Source organism: Hypanus sabinus, chromosome 15 (genome assembly GCF_030144855.1).
Source record: "Hypanus sabinus isolate sHypSab1 chromosome 15, sHypSab1.hap1, whole genome shotgun sequence".
NCBI classification, from domain to species: domain Eukaryota; kingdom Metazoa; phylum Chordata; class Chondrichthyes; order Myliobatiformes; family Dasyatidae; genus Hypanus; species Hypanus sabinus.
In genome coordinates, this window is record NC_082720.1 from 68,511,072 (window position 1) to 68,530,425 (window position 19,354).

At 37.4% G+C, this 19,354-nt stretch overlaps 1 protein-coding gene and 1 long non-coding RNA gene across 2 annotated transcripts in view; both read left to right on the plus strand.

Annotated features, from left to right (window-relative positions):
* The first annotated feature begins 311 nt into the window (after positions 1-311).
* Positions 312-19,354, plus strand: part of LOC132405574 (NEDD4 family-interacting protein 1) — a 50,250-nt gene continuing 31,207 nt past the window's right edge. Inside the window, exons 1-2 of the mRNA XM_059990489.1 lie at positions 312-493; positions 7,571-7,661. Of these exons, the coding sequence (XP_059846472.1) occupies positions 464-493; positions 7,571-7,661 (121 nt within the window). The 5' untranslated portion in view covers positions 312-463. The remainder of the gene's footprint in view (positions 494-7,570; positions 7,662-19,354) is intronic.
* LOC132405575 (uncharacterized) lies at positions 9,331-17,778 on the plus strand. The gene is made up of 2 exons (XR_009515919.1): positions 9,331-10,656; positions 14,662-17,778. It is a non-coding gene; the product is annotated as an uncharacterized LOC132405575 (long non-coding RNA).

Consider the following 19,354-nt stretch of genomic DNA (forward strand, 5'->3'; position numbering starts at 1 on the left):
GAACTGATTCCACAACCTATGGCCATCTTCTCAGGACTATTTTTTTTTTCATTTGCACACTTTGTCTCATTTTCCTCATTGATGTCAATGTTTGTGCATAGGCTTTCATAAATTATATTGTATTTCTTTATTTGTCGGTAAATGTCTGCAGGAAAATGAATCTAGAGGTAGTGCTTTCCTTGGCAGTTGTTTTTGTACTTGAATAATAAATTGGCTTTTGAGTTCCTGCAGCGCTCGGGGCGCCCGTCTCTCGGTTGTGCTCGTCGCTTGCAGTGGCGCTGTCGCCAAGCTAGTTGGCGCTGCGTCGCGTATCTCCGGCGTCCGGCGCTCACATCCGCTGCGGCTGCGACGGGCTCCATTTATCGATCGGAGGGTGAGATCAACGGTAGGATAACCGAGCGGAAGCCTTCAGCCCTCCACCTCCCGGTGCCAGCAGCAGGATCGCTCGCTTGCTCTCCGCACCATGGCGGACAACGGCAGCCGATATCAGGCGGTGAGTGGTCATCCGGCCCAGTGAACGGTGCCCGAGGAGGGTTGGGTCTGTGGCCCCGAGCGTGGAGGGAAGGCACCAGCGAGGTTGCCCAGCAACCCCGAGGCTCTTACGTCGTTCGCTGGGCCCGGGCCTCATCCTCTTCTAAAATAGATTGGAGCTGAATAATTAAGCTGGGACTGGAAAAGACTAACACCAGTCGTGGCATCGGGTTTAATAGCCAGTTGTCAATTACTAATGTAAAATGATAGGAATCAAACTGACTACATTTGTTAGATTATGTATCAGAAACAAAGAAATGGACTGAGCCCTTTTCTGTTACAGGCAACATTCATCGTTGGAAGTTACAGTCGTACGATTTGTTTGTAGAATAGCTCATGGTATTCTTGAAGGCCCCTTTATAGATGAGGTCTTATCTTTCCGAGACGTGAGCCCTATTTTCAGTTGACAGGGCCGAATCAAGGTTTCGTTAAATTCAGCGGGACTGAACGTGGTGTCAACATCGGAGGGCACTGAGAAGAATGTCGCTGAGAATCAGGAAAGCGGTTTGAAATTGTTTTAAAAAAAAATAGATTTTACATTTGAGGGTGACCTACATTAAGATAGTGCATATCGGGTGGTTGGCACACGAGGTGCATTTCTGACTGAAAACCTGCTTATCACTACCATTGATTGTCTATTACTATCTAAATAGAATGTGATGTTAAGAGATGTGACTAAGTGTAAATTTGATTTTTTTTAACAAACTGCTTTGAACGAAAGAAACAATAATATAGTTTTTGGTGAAAAGGCAAATGCTGATCAGAGACGTCCAATAAAAGGTTGTTCATTTACCTGTGTTATAATAATTAACATCTCATTAGATTACTTTTTTGAGTGACAAGGACCAACGTTAGTGTAATAGCTGCACTTTCCCCTGTAAGAAATGAACCCAACCCATGAGTTATCTTAAGGAAATCTGTAACAGCAAATTTATAGCAAACACTCACTGCTGCTAGGTAGCACAGAACAATAAAATGAATACTGTCAGCACAATTGTATATGGTCGTTAGGCTGATGACACTTGTGTGATATTGCTACTCCATCTTTCAAGATGAAATGCTTTGGGTTGTTTCATTTTGATAAAGATACTTTTTTAGAAAAAGATAGTTCCTTAGCAATGAAGAACTTTCCAAACATCAAGAACTTCCTTTACTAGTATGGCTTCACTTGTGTTGCACAATTTATTTTTAAGAAACTTGTAAGTTGTTAGGATGTATATATTAACAAAAGAAGAGATTTGGTAAAATTGAGTTAACTGTGAATCCTGTCATTGGTAAAAGCTGTTGTGACTTCTGAAACTTAAAATTAGAGGTTGAGTAGAAAAGGATTTAGTTTATTTTGGCTCTAGACCAACAATTACTCCTGGACAAATTGTCACAGCTGCAGAAAGTGCTAAAACTGGAAAATGAGTTGCCCTTTAAAGAGCTTAGATTTAAAATCTTTAAAGTTGAAAGAGTTCAACGTTTTAATCATCTGAGAAGAATTTCAGAGATGTTAGCAAAGTAAACATCTGACCTTTGCTGTAAGTACAGCATGCACTTATTTCTGAGATGGGGGGGTGGGAAAGAGTCACATGATTCATTTCTGTTGCTGATTCTGCAGCTTTGGTGCAAGCTTGTGACCAGTTGTGCTTTTTTTTTGTTGGAAACTTGCTGTTAAATGTAAATGACATGAATACCACCCAGTGCAAAGGAGAAGTTCTTTATTGTCAACATCTGTAAATGCATGAAAAGAAATGAGCATGTAAATGCATGAAAAGAATGATTGGGATAGGGAAGCAATTTCATGATGCTTGAAATTCTACAAATTTCAAGGTAGTATAATAGAAATCTTAAATGTATGAGATTCTGCAGATGATGAAAATCCAGAGTAACGCACACAAAATGCTGGAGGAACTTGAGGTCAAAAATAAGCATTTGGCATTTTGGGCCAAGACCAGAATAAGAAGGTGGGGGGAGGAGAAAGATTACAAGCTGGAAGATGATAGAAATCTGCTTGGAAATATCACAATCAGGTTTAATATCACTAGTATATGTTATGAAATTTGTTTTGTGGCAACAGTACTTTAACTTTTTTTATTATGTATTGTAATTTGTGTGTATATAAAATAAGTAGTGCAAAAATAGAGCAATAAAAAGGTGAGATACTGGACATTCAGAGATTTTTGTATGCCTACTTCTACTCCTATCATAGTACTTAAAAATGTTTAAGTGCTTCTGTTATTGCACTGATCTATTTCCTGAAACATCCACTCCATTAGTGGTTGGCAACTCAACTTATTTTGATAGATAATGGACTGTAAGATTAGTTCACAATTAGAAAAGGTACCCCTGGGGAAACCAGCATTTTCTGCTTACTGCTTGTCCCTGTTGCAGAGAATATAGATTTTGCTGTGTGAGTAGAGAAATTTCATTGCTTATTCAGTAATCTTATTCTTAATTGTAATAAATGCAAACAGAAGCAATTCTCATATTATTAGAATTTCAGAAATGATACACATACCATTGCCTAAGAAGGCAATAATTTAACATTTGAGAGAAGAATTTCATCCACTCTCCTCTGCCCAGAATCTTAGATTCGTATCATTGGAAATCCTCCACTAAATGCTTTTAACTTTTCACTTTACAGCCTTTAAGATGATATTTAAAACTTTGTCTTGACCACTCTCCTTCTTGACCTCAAGTGATTTAGTCCCCCAACTTTTTGCTGTATTTTTGTATCCCATCTTGGGGTGTTTTTTTTCTTAAATTGCCTTATAAATGTAGATTGTTTGTTGGGTAATACTCTAGTGGACAAGTCCAACAGGGATTTCCAAACTACTGACCCAAAGACCTTTAACACTTAGCCAGTTTGGCAGGTGAACTGAAGGATTTTTTCTAACTTGTTAGTTTAGATTTGAGATTACAATTCTTCACTAAATGCAAAGGTAGAGTATAATTGGTCGCAATTATAGATGAGCTTCTATACTTAGTAACATGATCCATCTTGTATTCATTGTTTTGGAGCAGTGCAAAGACATAAAAGTATGATAAGTAACAATAAATAGTGCCAAAATTTAAAAAAAAGTCTAACAAGGTAATATTCATAGACTATTCAGAAATCTGATGGCAGAGGAGGAGATGCTGTTTCTGAATTGCTGAGTGTGGTTTTTCAGGCTCCTGTGCCTCCTCCCTGATGGTAGTAATCAGAAGAGGGCATGTCCCAGACAATGAAGATCCTTTATAATTGATACTGCCTTCCTGAGGAATCACCTCTAGCAGATGTCATCAATACTGCGGAGCATTGTGCCCCAGTTGATTATAATTTTTAAGGAATAGGGATGAATAAAATATGGTTTGAGGACACCAGTACACTGTAGCAATCAAGGGCACTGAATGAGTGCAACATCAGGTGAAAGGTAAAGGCCTGAACATTATCTCTCATTGATGTTGTTCACTTGCTAGGTTGCTCCAGAGCTTTGGTTGCACACAAGAGCATGTCATTCCCATAGCTTTATTTTTGCGTTGGTTTTGCACTGGCCATAGCTGGCGTTAGGTTAACACAGCCTACTGTTTCTTTGTCATTGTTTTCATAGCTCTCATCAGTATAACCTTTGCATATTGCAGTATTGACGTCTTCTCTACATTAAAGGATGATGAAGTGCACCCCACCAGTCTTTGCCATTGCATGCCTTCTCAAAGACCCTATTATTTTATATTTAGTGTTTCAGAACAAGTCAGTTACTAAATGTGGTATTTTTGTTTTGGTCAAAGATGAATATGTCTTAAGCTGGTAGGCGTTTGCATTGCATTCTGTACTGGAAATTTAAGATTTTTTTTCTTTTTTCACATTGATTTGTAGACTGTGTAATTACTCAAAAGCAAGAAATTCAGCAGATGTTGAAAATCCAAAGCAACACACACAAAACACTGGAGGAACTCAGCAGGTCAGGCAGCATCTATTGAAATTGAAATTATCCACAAAGACAACTGCGTCCTTTTGAAGGATTTCAGCCTGAAACAGCAACTGTTTATTTTCTCCATAGATGCTGGCTGACCTGCTGAGATCTCCAACTTTGTGTGTGTGTGTGGTTCACAGAAAAGTAGCATTCAATTTCCTAGAAAAGTTTCCCCTCTTCTACCTGCACTCCCCCTCCCCTAGCCAAGACATTTTCATTTCTTTGATTTGTTATTATAGATGTTTTGCTATATGGAACAGGATAATTTTTTTAATAATCCTGGTGATTTGAACTTCAAATTGTGAGGCACTAATGCCTCTCAGAACGCCTACAAGCATTTCTCTTAAGAAGAAATCTGAAGAACTTTATTAATAGTTATTCCCACATTTTTCAACATGTGCAGTTGCATAATTTTTTTGGATTGGGTTTTTCCTTGCATGGCAAATGAAAATTGCATTTGTATTACAAAAGCACAGTACGGTCCTAATGAGTAATCTGACAGCAGGCGTCAGTTCTAATGAGTATCTTGACTGCATTTGTGCTGGGTTGCACAGTGGAACAGCAGTTAGCATTGTTCTCTCACTGTTTTAGAGACCTTGGTTTGATCCCTATTATAGATGTTGCCACTGTATGCATGTTTTCATGATCATGTTGAGGTGCTGTGGTGCCCTGGTTTCCTCTACATCCTAAAGCTGTACTGCTATTTGAATTGGATACTAAGTTGCCTGTTAGAATAGGTAATTAACACAAAATTCAGAGGGGAGCTGATTGATGAGTGGGAGAATAATTGACAGCATAAAGAGAAATGGAAAGGAAGAATGCTACTGATGGGGTTGTTTTGTTGGGAGTCTGTGTGAACTTAACTGGTTGGCTTCCTTGTGTGCCAGAGTAACTACGTGTGAAACCAGTAGTTTTAATTGTCCTGTGACTTTCTTTCACATATACTCTGTAAATTTCAAAACAAAGCGTGGGACAAGGATGCATTTCTTGGTTTTGTTCAGAATCAGCTTATATGACAAAAAATGAAATTTGCTTAAATGTCTGGAGAGGAATTAAGCACCATTCTTTCAGCCAGCTGTTGTACATTTTGTTGAGCATCATTGTTAATACACCGTTTGATAAAAATAATTTAACATGAGTCAGTCAAAGGAACAATTTGATAATACAACAACCACCAATGGCACAATTCCAATTAAGTTTACTTGTAAATAAAAGGCCTGAACAGTATTTTGGGACAAAATGCATAAAATTTCAATTGAAAGAATTGGTGTGGGGTAATTTTGTTGCCACTGGGCTTAATAATCACAAATTGTCCAGTATTACACCGTATTTGCAATAGCATATATTCTGCAGGCTGCACATTTGCAGTTCAATAAGGTCTCAAGTCTGCCTCAATAAAACCGGCAGCCACCTTGTGTGAGTAAAATCACCTTGATGTTCCCTCCCTGTTACTGTTCCTGAATGTTTCCAGAGAAAATCTTTGTTCATGTGATGTTGAGAGGAAAGAATCATCTCCAGAAGGACTGTGCAGTCTCAAGAAGGCCACATGTTGTTATCGTCTCATGGCAACTAGAGATGGGCAACAAGTATTATAATTGTGCATTCCTAGAGAACCACCAAATAAATGTTTCAAAACCGAAATACTGCTAAAAGGACTCCTAAATTTGTTAGTAGTCAAAAAAATTATGATTTTTTTCCCCTGCACATCTTTCTTTACCTTGCTGAAGCTGTTGTCCATTAGTCTCCTTTAGACTTTTTTTAAGACAACATTTTTTGATGTGAGCTTTGGTGAAATACCACAAACTGATTGAAATTCAGTGATGTTGCTGACAAGCCAAAATCTGCCCTGTGTTGATATCCCTGGCTGAACAGTCCTGAGAAGGTAATAGTCTATTTAAAAAAAACAAATAAAATTAGCTCATTTGTTGCATGTACATTGAAACTTGTGTGTCGTTTGCATCAAATCAAACCAGTGAGGATTGTAAGTGTTGTCACGCTTCCAGCACCGACATAGCCAGAGAATGGTGAATCTGTGGAATTCGTTGCAACAGGTGGCTGTGGAGGCCAAGGTCATTGGGTATATTTAAGGCAGAGGTTGATGGATTCTTGATTGGTCAGGCCATGAAGGGATATGTGGAGAATGCAGGAAATTGGGACTGAGAGGGGAAATGGATCAGCCATAATGAAATGGCGAAGCAGACTTAATGGGCTAAATGGCCGAAGTCTGCTCCTATACCTTGCGGTCTTAGGATTTTGTAGGAATCCCCCAAACTCACTCTCTAATTGTACATCTTTGGAACGTGGGTGGAAACCAGAGCACTTGGAGGAAATCCAGGTGGTCATGTGAAGAATATACAAACTCTTCACAGGCAGCAGCTGGAATTGAACCCTGATTGGTTAACACAGGCTGGTCCTGCAGAGCGATGTATTAACTGCCACACTTGCATGCCATCCACATCTATTGGTATGGAAATGTTAAACTACCTGTTATATGTTCCTCCTCCCATTGCTTAATGAGTAATATCAAAATCCTGTTGCTAGGAAGTCAAAAATGGCATAAGCAATATTTGCAGAAATAATTTCTGTCCAAAACGGCTTGCATACAAATTTGTCAAAAAGTGCTACCTGCGTGCAAACTCAGTGGATCATGGGTTGTTTTCAGTTGGCATGGAGATGGAGTGCAGTTGATCTGACATATTTGATTGAACAAATTAAAATTAACCATAGTTTTGATTGCTATTTCAGCTCAATTGTGAGAATGAGAGGATGAACTTAACTAAGATCTTCATCTACCTGACAACATGATTGATAGAGGACATATTGTGCCTGTATCAATCACAATTTCTATTTAGTACTACATGTAACATCAAGAAAGGGAAGGGATAATGTTAATCTTGCAATTTGATTCAAGTAAATTGGCATCCACATTACTAAAGGGGGGAGGAAAGGAGGTGGTTCTAAGAAAATGTATTGCATTGAAAGTATGTATTCAAATTGATTTTGCCACATAAGTATTTCCTGGTTTGTTTTAAAATTCTGTATTTTAGAGTTATGTTGTTAAAGGTGAATTTTAATTTATATCTGCTATTTTGTCCATGTAGTTGCAGAATGAGGAAGAGCCTTTGGACGTGTCAGAATCTGGTGCCGAGGCTGCTCCTCCACCATATAGCAGCATTGCAGTCGAAAGTGCAGGTATGTGGAATGCATAGGAATTGAAAGGAAAATACTTTCTTCACAATGGGCATGAAATAACTCAACAGCTTTTTCTTAAGCTTCAGAATGATGCTTTAAAATTTTGGGGGAAGGTGGATTGGCATTGCCTAATTTTAGATTTTATTATTGTGCAGTTAATATCCGATATTTGATATGTTGGTTAAAGGATTGGGATTTATCTTTTATCCCTCATTGGGTGAACCTGGAAATTAAATCTGTACAAGGATTTTCGTTGGGTTCTATTTTAGGGTCTTCTCTTCCCTTTGCTCTTTCTAAGTTGCCGAAACGAATTGACAATCCGATAGTTAAACATACTTTACGAATATGGTTTCAATTTTGGAAATTTTTTGGGTTGACTCAGTTTGTTTTAAATATTCCTATTGTATCCAACTGCTTTTTTTAACCTTCTATTATAGACCAAGCTTATTCAGCTTGGAAGACTAAAGGATTACTACGATTTCCCGATTTATTTTTGGATAATTGTTTTATGTCTTTTGAACAATTATCTAATAAATATAATTTGCCTAGATTTCATTTTTTTAGATATTTACAGATGAGGAATTTCTTAAATACTGTACTTCCTACTTTTCCAAATTTTGTGTCTTCAGGTATTTGGAGAATTTGTTTGAACTAAATCCTTCTCAGAAAGGGCTAATATCAAAACTTTACAATATAATTACGTAGATACATTCAGAGCCCTTCTATAAGATTAAAAATGATTGGGAAAGAGAACTTAACCTTACTATCCCTATTGAGAATTGGGATAAAATTCTTCAATTAGTTAATACATCATCTATATGTGCTAAACATTCATTAATACAGTTTAAAGTTGTGCACAGGGCTCATATGTCCAAGGATAAATTGGCTCATTTTTATTCCTATATAAATCCTATTTATGATGGATGTCATTCTGAGATAGCGTCTTTAACTCATATGTTCTGGTCGTGTCCACTTTTGAAAAAAATATTGGAAAGACATTTTTGATATTATTTCTACGGTATTAAACATTGATTTACAACCTCATCCTATTACTGCAATTTTTGGTTTACCAATGATGGACTCACTCCACTTATCCTCTTCTGCTTGTCAAATGATTGCATTTCTTACATTAATGGCTAGAAGATCTATTTTGTTGAATTGGAAAGAAATTAATCCTACTGTATTTCATTGGTTTTCTCAAACTCTGTTATGTCTAAATTTAGAAAAAATTTGATACTTCTATTAAATTTGAAAAGATATGGAGACCATTTATTCAATATTTTCATATGATATAATATGACCCTGTTCCAAGCCTATTTGCTTTTCCAGTTTCGATTTTATATATGTTGAGAGGATCAGAGTTGACGACACTGATGATTTTGTATTAATGTTAGATATTATAAACAGCCCTTTTTTTCCTTTTTTTCTTTTTCTCTTTTTGCTTTTTTCGTTTTTTTCCTTATTAGATTATTAGGTTAGGTTTTTTGCATAATTTTTTTTCTTTTTCTTCTTTTTCTTTTTTTTTCTTTTTTCTTATACTTATGTATTCTTTCATGTTCAGTTGAAATGTGTATGTTTGTAATCCCATTATCTATGTATCAATTTTATTTTGTTGATATTAATAATAAGAAGAATAAAAAGATTGAAAAAGAAAAAAATAAATAAATTTGGGAAATATTTGCTCACCATAAACTGAGAACTAGTCTAATTTATTAAATGTTCCTTTAAACCTCTATTTTTTCATATTCAATTAAACCACAGGCTTATGTTATACCTTCACCTCCCAAAATTTCTCAATAAATTTTCATGAAAATGTCCATACAGTAAAATTTCTTTGTGTCCATGTAGTCCTACTGTCACCTACTGTAGATCTATTCCTCTAATTCAGGCTTTCTCTTCTAATTTTTTGGTGAAGTTTTCAGAGATAATGTCAGGTCTTGCATATAAACTGATAAAGCCTAATTTAACCTCAGTTCCACCTTGGTTGGTCATTTCTACTATGGTTAGCCATCACTTGTCAGACTTAAGTATGTATTGTGAGTGTGGTAGAATAGTGGTTAAGCCGCTAGGCTAGCATTCAGTTAATCTTGACACTACTGTGCCATGAGCTTAAACCCCGCAATGACAATATGGGGAATTATTCTCCATGTAATTCAATCTGGAAATTTAAAATTTAAGTTTCAGAAATACTACTATGAAATTTCTGGGTTGTTAAATAGAAAATCCAGTTGTTTAAACTCCTTTAGGTAAGATTTCTGCCATTCCTACTTGGTTAGGCGTATATGTAATGAATATGTGATTCATTCAGCAATGTTGTAACAGCCCCCACAGTTTACTGTCTTTTGGAGAATAGCAATGAAAGTTGATACTGTGAGCAAAATCCACATCTTGACCCAGAATAGGTAAATGAAACTCAAGTATTGAAAAGTCTATGACAGTTTTCTCCTGTTAGATTGTGTAATTACGTTATTTTTGTGTACTGTGTTTCAAACTTTCCACTGCTTGCAACAAAGTTTCTGACTCCATGTTTTCCCCCTTATAAAGATGGGGTACTGTCATCCCTGTAACATCATGTTGAGACCTTAAAACCTGGCTTAAATATGTTGAGATCTTACTGTTCCAGTTCTTTGTTGATCATCCTATTTAATGCCACATAACCATGAAGTACAGTATCTATCTCACCAGTCATGTTAGTATTTCTCATGCAGCTCCCAGCTCACGTATAATGGCTCCTGACATCTGTAATCTGATTTTTTTTCTCTTCTGATTTGGAGTTTATTGTGCGTTTTGGGCTTTTATTGCATTTTCTGTGCATGGATAAAAATAATTGTGACTTTAAAATGCTGAGCAAAATGTTACTATTTCATCTCTCTTGCAGACCAGCAGCCTAGATAGAAACCATTCTTTCAGTCAAAAAGATGAAGGCTGTGATGAAAGCAAAAAAAGCATATACTATGGTAGACAGAATATGTGGAAAGAGAAACAGAGTTTACCGGTAATGACTACTTGAGACGTTAACTGTCTTTCCATGGATGTTGGCCGAACCCAATAAGTGCTTATAGCATTTTCTGTTTTAGATTTCCAGCTGTTGTTATTTCCAAAGTATTTGAAAAGTTGGTGCAGCTAAATTTCAATAAGAGAAATATTGAAGAGGGAATTAATTCCTTGATTATGTGCTCTTTCAGTGGTCTTTGCAATAAGTGATTAATACTTGAGTTTGCAACTGCTCCTCTGATTGGAATTATGTGAAGACATTCCTTTTGATAATGAATTGCTTTCAGGTATCTGGTAATCATTGCAATCACTTTTTTCATAAGTTGTAACCTGTTTGTTAAAACAGAAGTATTCTGAATGCAACAACACTGAATCAATGCATCCTAGTAACTCTTTTTTGTAAAGTGTGAGTGATTCAGGAAAAAGACATAAATATTTCTTAAAATATAATCTTAAGATGAAAACAAAGCTCTATGTTCTGATTGCTTTGTGAGTTGCAATATATGCCTTTTCCTGGCTGAGCAGCAACTTGGATCTGCTCCAGTTTGCCTACCGGCACAACAGATCCACAGCAGATGCTATTTCATTGGCTCTTCACTCAACCCTGGAGCATATGGACAGCAAAGATGCATACATCAGGCTGCTCTTTATCAGCATTCAATACCATCATCTCCTCAAAATTAATCAATAAGTTCCAAGACTTGGCCTCAGTATCTCCTTGTGCAACTGGGTCCTCGATTTCGTCACGTGCAGACCCCAGACAGTTGAAATTAGCAACAACGTCTTCTCCACAGTCTCCATCAGTACAGGTGCACCACAAGGCTGTGTGCTTAGCTCCCTATCTACTCACTTTGCACCGATGACTGCTCCAATGCTACATTTAAGTTTGCTGACAGTGCCTGTGCCGTAGGCCAAATCAAGGATGGTGATGAGACAGGATATGGAAGGGAGGTTGAAAATCCTGCTGAGTCGTGCCACAACAACCACCTTTCACTCAATGTCAACAAGACCAAAGAGCTGATTATTGACTTTAGGAGTAGGAAATGGAAGGTCCATGAGCCAATCTTCATCTGAAGATCAAAGGTGGGAGAGGGTCAGCAACTTTAAATTCCTTGATGTTTTCATTTCAGAGGACCTGTCCTGAGCCCAGCACACAAGTGCAATCATAAAGGAGACATGGTAGCACCCCTACTTAGAAATTTGCGAAGGTTCAGCATGACATCTAGTTCTTTGACAAATCTCTATAGATGTGTGGTGGAGAGTATATTTACTGGTTGCATCACAGCCAGTGCCCCGATTGGAAAAAATACAATTTTGAGATATGGCTCAGTCCATGGGTAAAACCCTCCCTGCAACTGAGCACATTTACATGGAGCAGGAAAGCAGCAACCAACAGGCTTTTCAACTTGTGGGGTCGACCTCACAGTTTATGTATTCGCCGTGTTGCTGGCATCAGGTCCTATTCACAGGAAATCCATACACCACAGGTCCAGAGGCCATCTGCAAGTTGGACAAGGGAACTGCCCGTGTAGACAGTGTCTTCGCCGTATGCATCACATGCACAACTTGCAGTATTCTTCAACCTCCAATTTCATCCATGGCCTGTAAAACTGGTCTCTGAGCAATCCATAGGTCTTTTCCACCTTCAAATGTCTAGAATCATAATGGAGTCACTTCAGCACAATCCTCTGATACTTCTCGGGCAGAACAAGCTGGCAACGCTGAGGTCGGTCCAGGGGTGGCATGACCCAGTGTAAGATCTGGTTCTTCAACTCTAACCGAAGCCATGTCTCCCTTTTCAACTGCTGCCCAAATGGTTCCAATACTCGGATCATCTCACTGAGCAGCTGCCACTTCCCCAGAACTCAACTGTAATATTTGTCTTCAGAGAGTCAGGTTACAATGAACTTGGGGAATGGCATCATCTGAAGCTCCCAACTGATCCACCACTTGATCCTGCCCCTCCTTTCCCTCTGCCTCAGAAACGAGAGAACAGTATCTTTGAAATCTCCATTCCCAGCTACCACTAAGTCAGTGCTGGTCTACATTAAAATGAGAGCTGTGTCCACCACTTTATCAAACTTAACAGGCGAACTATCAATTCATCTGGAGTATGAATATCTACCTCCCTGGTTCAATGCTCAGGGTAATCGCAAGCATCCAGCGAAATCAATCCTGGAACGATAGCCTCACAATTGTAACCCTCAGTTTGGCTAGCGGCTTAATCTAGGGGTTGATGGCCCCCAGCCCAGCCAAACTTACGAAATCTCGTTTTGGTGGATGCTGCGGGATGTGTTCCCTGTTACGAATCAGTACCGTGAAATAACAAACAGTACACAATATGTAATTAAACGATTGAGCTTTATAATTCTTAATTTGACTATATGGTTAGTTAAGAAACAAATAAAGAAAAGGGGCCCATTCTCATGAAACAGTCTAATGCGCAAATGTCAGAGCTCACTGGTGGGCTGTTCGTCCACCAGTGACCTCCTACAATCGTCGCTGACCTTCGGACTCTTACTCCAAGTCCACTCCATCTGGCGGTCTACCAACTCTCTCCATTCACATCTTCTCTCATCTTTCCCCGGCAAAAGACTGCGAAATCCCTGCTCCCAGACCCACAAGAAAGAACAACTATCCTTTCATTGGATAGTCCCACATTCCAAAGCCCCCAATCTCTATTCATAACCCAAACATTACTGCTACAGAGAAACCATTATATTGGCAGTGAAACCTTATGGCGCATTACACATGCTGAAGAAAATCAGCAGGCCAGGCAGCATCTAGGAGGAGAGTACAGTCAATGTGTCAGGTTGAAACTCCAGCAGTTGTTCGTCCACTGGGTGTGGTCTTTGATTCCATTATGGTACTTGGATTTACTGAGTACACCTGCAAGAAAATGAATCTCTGTTGGAATTAATGAACTATTGCTCCGATGTTGACGTTTTACTTTATGGAACTTGTAGGGGACAATATTGCATTGTCCCAATAAATATTCTGAGGTCAATTATGCTGGTAGAAGGTAGTTGATTTGAAAGAGCATTATGAAATTTAGAGCCACTCCACTACATCATGATATAGTGTTAGGAGTTTATAGCAATTTATTTTCCTGAGATGGACATTTTCAGATTTTTGACAGTTTGTGTTGCTGTCCTAAAGTTCATAGTTTTTGCTGGGATTCGGATACATATGTAATGCAGCTGTCTATAATTGTTCAAATAACAATTTACTGTAGCGGTGTGCTACACGCAGCGCTAAAATTACGACACGGAGTCGGTAACTGCAGCCGAAGGAAAAACTTTATTTGAAATCCTCAGCCTCACTTTTAAGCCTCTCTCGACCTGTCCCCCGTGGCGCAGAGGCTCCAAAGCTCTGTGCTCGCAAACCCCCGTAGGCTATCTAATTGTGAGCCAGTTCGGATGTGCCAGGAAATGGGTTGCCACATTACCACAATCTGACTTGGCACATTTTAGCAGTCTGTGCATGTGAACAGAGCTTTGCTGTGCTTAATAAGCATTCTGCTAAATATACTTTGCAGCAGGAGACAATAAATTCAGTCAGTAATTGGATGCTCGTGGGTTATCTTTCCGCATATTTCAAAGCCTGTGGATACTAAAACCACTAAGTGCTACACATGCAAAATGGTGGAAGAACTCAGCTGGTCAGGCGGCATCTATCTAAGTCAGGGGTCATCAACCCACTTTATGCCATGGACCAATACCATTAAGCAAGTGGTCTGTGGATCGCAGATTGAGAACGTCTAATCTAAGTGCTTCTTAATCTTGGGTGAGACCAAATATCAAATACCAAATCATCCTTTTTTTTTCTAATCTGAGCCCTGCAGTTACTTCACCCTAGAACAATAATATAAAACATATTACTTTGTATAGCAAATAAATGAGAGGAACAACAACTTAATTTCAATCTGTGCTGTTATTGTGCATTGCTAGAACTGGGAAGGCGCATTCTGTATAATGAAATGTGGCCTCCTATAATTTATTTACAGCACTGAACAAGCCCTTCTGGCTGAACAAAGCGCACCATCCAGCGACCCCACCATTTAACTTGCGGTTTAAGGCTGGTGAGCCTCAGCGACTTCTGGCTAGTGGCCAGTGAAACAAAGAAAACAACTAAATACATTGTTAATCACACTTTTTCTGGTAATAAATTATCATTGCAAACAGTAGCATGTGATTTCCTTTGGTCTTGGGGGCAATTTGATGTGGCAGAACCAAAGCAAGGCAGCAGGCCTGTTGCCAAGTGTGAGAAAGATTGATTTAAGATACAGGCCAAATTGGAAAGGTCGGGTACAGGCCGAATCTAGGTGGCGGGATCCAAGCCCCAGAGCATATTGAAGCGACAGAACCCAAAGTTTGGACGACAACTTGGGCACTGGGCCAGATTGAACAGAGCAGGGTGTTGGGGCCCAAGACGAGGGATGGGCTTGTTCATGAGGTTTACTCAGCACTGTGCTGAACTAAGGGCCTGGATAGATTCTCTTTGGACTTCAGTTCAGTATACTATTTGCTGACATCTATTGTTTACATGGTTTTTTTTCCTTTGCACATTGGTGTTTGACAGTCTTTTTTAATGGGTTTTTTTGGGTTCCTTTGTTTTGTCAACTATCTGTAAGGAGATGAATCTCAACGTTATATAATGTATACATACCTTGATAATAAATGTACTTTGAGCTTGAATCAGAGGACCAATTAACCTACTAATCAGAGCAACACCACAAAATGCTGGAGGAACTCAGCAGGTCAGTTAGCATCAATGAAAATGAATAAACTGTCGCTATTTCAGGCTGAGACCCTTCATCAGGACTGGGGAAGAAGGGGGAGGAGTATAAACTAGAATGTGATAAGTGAAGCCATGTGGTTGGGGGAAAAGAATGAAGAAAGAAGCTGGAGGTGATAGGTGGAAAAATTAAAGGGTGGAGAAGGAATCTAATAGGAAAGAAAGTGGACCATGGGAAAAAGGAACGGAGGAGAGGCACCGGGGAGGTGATAAGCGAAGAGAAGAGGTAAGAGGGGTGTCAGAGTGGGGAATTAATTAGAAGATGGAGAAATCCATGTTCATGCCAGCCTCATGGCTGTATAGGTGGCTAAGGACCGACTTATTGCAATGGGGATGGCCACTGGGAAATCCTGCATTTTCCTGTCACTTTAACGCTATCCCTGTTAAGGCAGTGGGAAGATGGGGTGAGTGTAGATGTTTGAAAAATGGAGGAGATGCAGATGAAAGCAACATCTTGTCCTCACCTACCACCCTGATTTAATTTCTGATTCTTGGGGTTCTTCCAGGAGTCAAGAATGATGAGTAGTCTTAATTCTAAGATTTCAGCTCATTTTAGGGTACAAACAAACATACCGTAGATTCCGGACTACAGAGCGCACCTGATTAAAAGCCGCACACTCTAATTTTAGAAAGAAAATCAATTTTGTACTTGTACAGGCCGTACCGGATTTTAAGCCGCAGGTGTCCCACGTTGTAATATGAGATATTTACACAGAAAGATATTACACTTGAGGATTTTTTAACTTTTAATTAAATCCGTATGGTAACATAAACAAATACATATTGCAAATGCTTTTTTTCGAACAGTGCCTGTAACACAGCTACTTTTAAATATACATACGTATCGGTAACACACAAATTACGTTGCATATACTTTTTTACTGAACAGTGCACGAACAACATTCCAATATCTCCTAGCGACTGGTAAAAAAATATATATACTGCAGCCTACCAGGAAAAGTTATTGATTGCCTTTAACTTAAAAGCTGCATCATATGCTTTTCTTCGAGTGTTTTCCATGTTGATGAGGGTGAGTACAAATGACTGATTTACAATAATTTAATTGTGAAAGTGCGCTTGATTTATCGTACAATTTCATTGGACCTCTGTGAAATACTCATCAATTTTATTGGTCTTGCTATGATCCCAGCCCCCTCCTTTGTGAGAATCGCAAGAGCACCCATCGAGGGGGGGGGGGGGGGGGATATTCCGTGACTCCTACCAAAGAACTTTATAAGAAGAGAGTTGAGCTTCAAATGGAACATAGTTTATTATTATCTTCTTCAATTGAAAATCAATTAATTAGGACCAGGGCTCAATTTTATATTCATAGTGACCGTACTGGTAAACTGTTAGCTAATCAATTAAAGGCTATCTCGACTAAGCGACAAATTATTAAAATTCGCAAATCAGACGGTAATTTAACTACTGATCATAAAGAAATTAATAACACCTTTCAAGATTTTTATAAATCTTTATATCATTCAGAATTTGATGGTGACCAGTCCATGATAGATAATTTTTTTAACAATTTGAACATTCCTAAACTGACTGATGAAGATCATAGTCTGTTAGATGCTCCTATTTCTATAGTGGAAATAGGAGAGGCTATTTCATCAATGAATTCAGGGAAAGCTCCTGGTCCTGATGGTTATATAGTAGAATTTTTTAAAACTTTTTCTTCTTTGCTTTCTCCTTGGTTATGTGAAATTTTTAATGATGCGTTTGCTAAGAAGAGATTACCTCAATCTTTTTATGAAGCTAATATTTCTCTAATTCTTAAAAAAGATAAAGATCCTACTTTATGTACATCTTATCGCCCTATATCATTATTAAATGTAGATTCTAAGATTCTTACAAAAATTTTAGCTATTAGATTAGAAAAAGTACTGTCTCAGATTATTTCAGAAGATCAAACTGGTTTTATGAGGAATCGGTATTCCTTTTTTAATGTTAGAAAATTGATTAATATAATTCATACTTCACCACCCACAATCCCAGAATGTGTTATTTCATTAGATGCTGAAAAAGCTTTTGATAGAGTTGAATGGATATATTTATTTAATACATTGAGAAATTTTAATTTTAGTCCTAATTTTATATCATGGATTAAATTAATATATCATAAACCTGTTGCTTCTGTTTTTACGAATAACCACAGATCCTCTTTTTTTCAATTATCTCGTGGTACGAGACAGGGTTGTCCCTTAAGTCCTTTATTATTTAATATTGCATTAGAACCTTTAGCTATTGCTATTCGTGAATCTCCTAATATTTTTGGTATTACCCGTAATGAGAAGTTATATAAATTATCTCTTTATGCTGATGATTTGCTGTTATATATTTCTGACCCTGATAGGTCTATTCCTGCTATTTTATCCTTGTTGGTTCAATTTGGTACTTTTTCTGGTTATAAACTAAATTTAGATAAGAGTGAATTATTTCCTTTAAATGCACAAACTTTATTGACTGATAGGACACCATTTAAAGTTGTTACTGATAACTTCACTTATCTAGGTATAAAAATTACCAAGAAATATAAAGATTTATTTAGAATGAATTTTTTACCTATGCTCCATCAAATTCATCAACTTACTACAAGATGGTCTCCCTTGTTTTTATCATTAATTGGTCGGATTAATGCTGTCAAAATGATGATTTTACCGAAATTTTTATATTTATTTCAAGCCCTACCAGTTTTTATTCCTAAGTCTTTTTTTGATAGCATTGATTCAAAAATTTCTTCATTTGTGTGGCAAAATAAAAACCCTAGGTTAAGTAAAAAGCAATTACAAAAATCAAAAAAAGATGGTGGTTTAGCTTTACCTAATTTTAGATTTTATTATTGGGCAAATAATATTCGTAATTTATTGTATTGGAAATTAGATTTGGATTCACCACTGTGCCCACAGTGGGTAAATTTGGAATGTAATGAGGTAAAGGGATATTCTCTATTCTCTGTTCTTGGTTCTTGTCTTCCTGCGGATTTAGTTAAATTTAATAAACAAATATTTAATCCTGTTATTAAACATACATTACGAATTTGGTTTCAATTTCGTAAGTTCTTTATTTTGAAAAACTTTGTTCTTGATAGCCCTATCTTATTTAATTTCTTTTTCAAACCTTCCTGGACAGATCAAGCTTTTAACATATGGAAAAGGAAAGGTATAAAATGTTTTCGTGATCTCTTTTTTGAAGATACTTTGATGTCATTTGATCAATTTTCTAATAAATTTGAATTACCTAAATCTAATTTTTTCAGATATTTACAAATTAGAAATTTTTTACATAAAGTTTTACCATCTTTTCCTAATTCAACTTTGATGGACACTACAGATTTGATCTTTATCTTAAATCCTTGTCAGAAGGGATTAGTAGCTTTTATTTATAATATGATTATGAAGATACAACCAGAAATATCAGTTAGAATTAAACAAGAATGGGAAAAAGAACTTCAATACAACATATCAACAGATAAATGGGAAAAAATTTTGCAAATGGTTAATTCTTCTTCTATATGTGCTAAACATGCTTTAATACAATTTAAAATTGTACATAGAGCTCATATGTCTAAAGATAAACTTGCTCGATTCTATTCTCATATTAACCCTCTATGTGACAGATGTCATTTAGCAGTGGCCTCATTGACCCATATGTTTTGGTCATGTCCCACTTTACATAATTATTGGAAGGATATATTTACTACTATTTCCTCAATTTGGAATATAGATTTACAACCTCATTTTATTACTGCAATTTTTGGCATACCAAATGAAGATGGCAATCAGTTTTCCCCCTCAATCAGACGAATGATTGCTTTTGTAACATTAATGGCCAGAAGGTCTATACTACAAAATTGGAAAGAAGTAAATCCTCCTACTACATTTCAGTGGCTTTCTCAA